The sequence below is a fragment of the Portunus trituberculatus genome, chromosome 25 (assembly GCF_017591435.1).
Source record: "Portunus trituberculatus isolate SZX2019 chromosome 25, ASM1759143v1, whole genome shotgun sequence".
Taxonomy (NCBI): domain Eukaryota; kingdom Metazoa; phylum Arthropoda; class Malacostraca; order Decapoda; family Portunidae; genus Portunus; species Portunus trituberculatus.
In genome coordinates this window covers 14,124,441-14,129,440 of record NC_059279.1, presented here as the reverse complement: position 1 = coordinate 14,129,440, position 5,000 = coordinate 14,124,441, and the positions used below count along the sequence as shown (strand labels likewise).

At 40.4% G+C, this 5,000-nt stretch overlaps 1 protein-coding gene across 1 annotated transcript in view; it reads left to right on the top strand.

Annotated features, from left to right (window-relative positions):
* LOC123508660 (transcriptional regulator ERG-like) overlaps positions 1-4,640 on the top strand; it is a 26,440-nt gene extending 21,800 nt beyond the window's left edge. Inside the window, exons 8-9 of the mRNA XM_045262505.1 lie at positions 1,759-1,974; positions 4,231-4,640. Coding sequence (XP_045118440.1) covers positions 1,759-1,974; positions 4,231-4,514 — 500 coding nt within the window. The 3' untranslated portion in view covers positions 4,515-4,640. The remainder of the gene's footprint in view (positions 1-1,758; positions 1,975-4,230) is intronic.
* Positions 4,641-5,000: the final 360 nt, after the last annotated feature.

Here is a 5,000-nt window from a genome sequence, read left to right as displayed (position 1 = left end):
CTCTACATTTATGGATACATTAATTTGATGTATTAAGGTAGCTAATGTTTATTTATTATATTACACATCCACTGAACTTTCTGCATTTATTAAGGCATTATTATACACGTAATATACATCTATCTTGCATTACCACGTTAATTTATTCACTCATGCAGGAATTAATCACATGGGAGTGAAAACGGTAACGTCTATTCAAGCAGATGAATATAAAGTCTTGTGTTTTATACTTTCCCCCTGTGTTGTTAGGAAACTTTGCTCTTCTCGTACTATTAGTGATGATAACAGTAATAGTAATGATAATTGTAGTAATAATGATAATAATGAAGTCGTCGTTATCATCATCATCGTTATCATCATCATCGTCTTCTTCTTATTATTATTATTGTTGTTATTATTATTGTTATTATTATTATTATTATTATTATTATTATTATTATTATTGTTTTATTATTATTATTATTATTATTATTGTTATTATTATTGTTATTATTATTATTATTGTTATTATTATTATTCCTTTTCAATGGGGAGTTTTCATAACTAATCCACCAGATGTCACCGCTGCTACATGGTCTTGCTGACATGAGCTAGATTATTGCTGTATTAAATCCCAGGCGCATACAGATGCATAGAACATTGATTACGATAATACTGTGGACATTCTGTATCTACTTTTAAATATTCTGCATGGATAATTTTGGGAGAAAATAGAAATATTTTTTTGTGATTATCTTGTAATTTTGCTATCAATATCTTAAATGCGGCATAGAACAGGTCTAAAATCTATTTATTTGGATAATGAAACAAATTAAATCTTTGACTGAACTATATAGTATGACCCACCTTACTAAATAACATCGTGATATACGGGGTTTAGTTATTTTCGTGGGAATTTTAGCATCGCTTTTATCAAGATCAAGAAGTGACAAAAACAATCGAGGAAAGACTAAGCATATCACTGGACAGCTGTAGAGTGAGGAGAGAGAAATATGATAAGTTTTTCTCCTCCTCATGGCGTAGTGACGTGGGCATTACTGCAGGAATTAACTATTTGTCCAACAATGTGTTTGTTAAGTTAAACAGATGGGCAGCCCAGGTTGGGTTAAACAGCAACACACTCGTCAGGATACTCGAGTTGCCTATTTTTAATCAAAATTGTAGTTTCCATATATAAGTAAGTTCATCTGTGTGGTTTGGAGTTGTAAGTGACACAGACATGTTGTTTTCATGTTTACTGCCAACTGGATTACTACATTTCCGATCAAGGGTGTACTCTTTTTTTTTTTTTTTTATACTGTGGACATTTCACGGGAATTTATGGGCTAAAGGGGCACCTCCTACCTCAAAGCCCACCCGTTAAGAAACCTTTGCCCCGAGTGAGGAAGCCCAACTTACATTCGGACCGTGGAAATGTGGAGATGACCAAATAAGCCTCAATCCCAGTTCACGAGAAAATCAGCTTATCTACATTTGTTCATGGATAGGGTTTGATTTTGCCTGTGTTACTACTTAGAAAAAATATGTAGAAAAATATATTATAACGAATAATTGTATCTCTGTGTTTATAGAATGACACTGCAGGTGAGAGCGAATGGGACACGTACGTGCTGCCACCTGGTGACAAGACAACCACTAGTTCTGAAAACTCCCCATTCCCATAATACATATAAAGACGGCCGCGTTAAGAACTTGCTTGTTCTTTCTTAGTATTCCTTTGTACCGCTTACCCAGTCCCTTTCCTCCTCCCCTCTGTAGCTGCAGCCGCCTGGTCCACCGGGTCACCTGGGGCCGCCGCCGCCGCCCAGCATCTCCTGGCGCCACACGTCACCTGGTCGTCCCCGCCTGCCACCCAGTACGATCTAGCCTCGTATTCGCAGTTCGCTAAGTTCGGCTACGACTACCTGCCCGACCACGTCACCTCCTCACTCACCATGCAGAAGGACGACCTCAAGAATATGAATGCTAATCTAGGTGAGTCACGACCAGATATTTTATCTTGGACTCAGTATTTTTTTATTCTTTATTTAAAAGGGGAAAGTTGGCCAAGGGCAAAAAAAAGAAAAATTAACCTCTCCAGTACCATAACACATTAACATATTTATTGTGTTTACTATTTGTTGATTTTATACAGCTTCGGAAACTCATATGGTGGGTTGAAATAGCAAACACTGGCCATTAATCTTCTAACCTCCATAGACCCATCCTAATGTCAATAAAATCATATAATTACGCTCAAAACTCATAGTAGAAATGCGTCCCAGTACTGAAGATGTTAAAAAGGCTCCCTTAATTATCAGTCCCTTTGCAGGTTAGAAAGAGTTAGCCAAAAGAAAGGGATAAATGTCTTGAAACCTCCCCCTTAAATGAAGTCAAGTCATTGGAAATTGAAAATACAGAAACAGATAAGGGGTTCCAACTACAAGATACGTAAGTATCTTGTAGTTAGAGAGAGTATCTCTCTCTCTCTCTCTCTCTCTCTCTCTCTCTCTCTCTCTCTCTCTCTCTCTCTCTCTCTCTCTCTCTCTCTCTCTCTCTCTCTCTCTCTCTCTCTCTCTCTCTCTCTCTCTCTCTCTCTCTCTCTCTCTCTCTCTCTCTCTCTCTCTCTCTCTCACACACACACACACACACACACACACACACACACACACACACACACACACACACACACACACACACACACACACACACACACACACACACACACACACACACACACACACACATGTGACAGCATTAACAAATACACAAACCTTACTCTACAATGTCAAAATAATAAAAAAACGAGGAAAAAAAAAACATCAAATCCAGTTTTTAATTAAGAGAGCGAGGCAACACTTCCTTTTGAGTGGAGATAGAGCACAAAATCATACAATCCAGTAGCATTAACGTAGATTAAAGTAAGAGTGAAAACCAGATGAAATAGCAAAGGTTGCACCACCTGTTGGAATGAAATAGTAATGAGGAATTGAGCTTTACGTAACACCGGCACCTGGTCTGTACATCGCTAGTCACCTGCACACACGGTAGATAAATGTATCAGTTCTCTCCGCTCACCTTTAACACATGGAATATAATCCCTATCCTGTCTACTGCCGGTTACCTGTTGCCTACACAGGTGCGGATCACTTTTCTATGCAGGCTCCAACTGAACCACGGGGAAAAGAGAGAGAGAGAGAGAGAGAGAGAGAGAGAGAGAGAGAGAGAGAGAGAGAGAGAGAATTCATAACAAATCATCACAAATGCAAAAGACACAATCTGCACATGAACGAGGCAGAAACCGTCCAACTCAAAATAGAGTGCCGTTTTGCCATTTTATATCACACAGCTCTCCCAAGCAGAAATTCCGCATAACACTGGCAATGATAACGATAGTAAGGATAATTTTTATGGTAATATCAGTATTAATAATTATATATATATATATATATATATATATATATATATATATATATATATATATATATATATATATATATATATACACACACACACACACACACACACACACACACACACACACACACACACACACACACACACACACACACACACACACACACACACACACACACACACCTTGATACAGTGAATGAATAAAGATTACGGAGTTGAATCCTTAACGCTTTCACTTCTAATTATTCTTTAGCATGGTCAAATACAACTTTTAAGTAAATATTTTTTTTATAATCAAATCCTCTTAAAGTACGTTGTTATATAGCTCGGTAATGAACGTCACAGTCTTCATCTTTCTTTATATCCATGGGAACGATTTATTACAATAGTGTTAATGGTGGCAAGAGACACCCATAATAGTTAAAGGGTTAACATGCATCACCAGGCACCATTACTAACAAAGGCCACTAAGAACACCACTTCGCACTCCACCTAACGTTTACTTTGCTTTATTTTTGCGAACGACGACACCTTTCTCGCAGTTGTTGTCTCCGGTAGTAACACTGTACATGATTTTATTATTTTACTTTTATATTACTCTTCCTTTTTTACCCTCATCTACGCAAGCGGATGTACGCAAATGTCAAGTTGTCATTTTTTTATCTATTTTCTTTTTTTTCTTCTCCTCCTCCTCCTCCTCCTCCTCCTCCTCATAACTTTCCTCACCTTCAGCCTCCGCGGCCACACACCAGTAACAACAGCAATGATATCGGCACTACCAATAACAGGAGACGCAGACCCGTGTGCCCTAAACTAACGCTCCTTCCCCGGCAGGCATGGAGCGCGGCATGGAGGCTGGCTACTGTGACTACTCCCTCGCACACGTGGAGAAACCCAAGTTCGATCCCCTGGTGCAGTCAGTCCGCGGGGGACCCATGGTGAGCGCGCACCACCACCACCATCACCACCACCCTGGAGCCGCGGGCGTGGGTGTGGTTGGGGTGACACACGACGCTACCACGGGTCTTCCAACACCCACAGGGGAGGTGACCCACGACCCCATGACCCAGCTGCAGGCGTGTGCTCGCTCCCACCACCTGCACGCCTGCGTCAGATAAGAGGCATGGGCGTGACTGTAGGCGCCCTCGTCCTGGCTCGTCGTTGCTTGGTGTGGTTCGTTGGTCGGTTTTCTTATGTTTTTATGTGTTATTTTCGTCCTTGTGTCTGTCGTTGTGTAGGTACGTAGCCTCTGTTGTTGAGAGAGAGAGAGAGAGAGAGAGAGAGAGAGAGAGAGAGAGAGAGAGAGAGAGAGAGAGAGAGAGAGAGAGAGAGAGAGAGAGAGAGAGAGAGAGAGAGAGAGAGACAGGATGGGGGATGGGAGTGCCTAGCTGATTGATTGACTGAATGATTGATTAATTTAATGCAACTGGGCCATATAGCAGAGAGAGAGAGAGAGAGAGAGAGAGAGAGAGAGAGAGAGAGAGAGAGAGAGAGAGTGAGTTAGTTGATGAAAACTGAAATTACAAGGAGAGCGAGGTATGGCGGAATTAAAATGTGTGGAAAATTATCGCAAAAGTAAACAATTTGGTGTTGGTGAAATATGT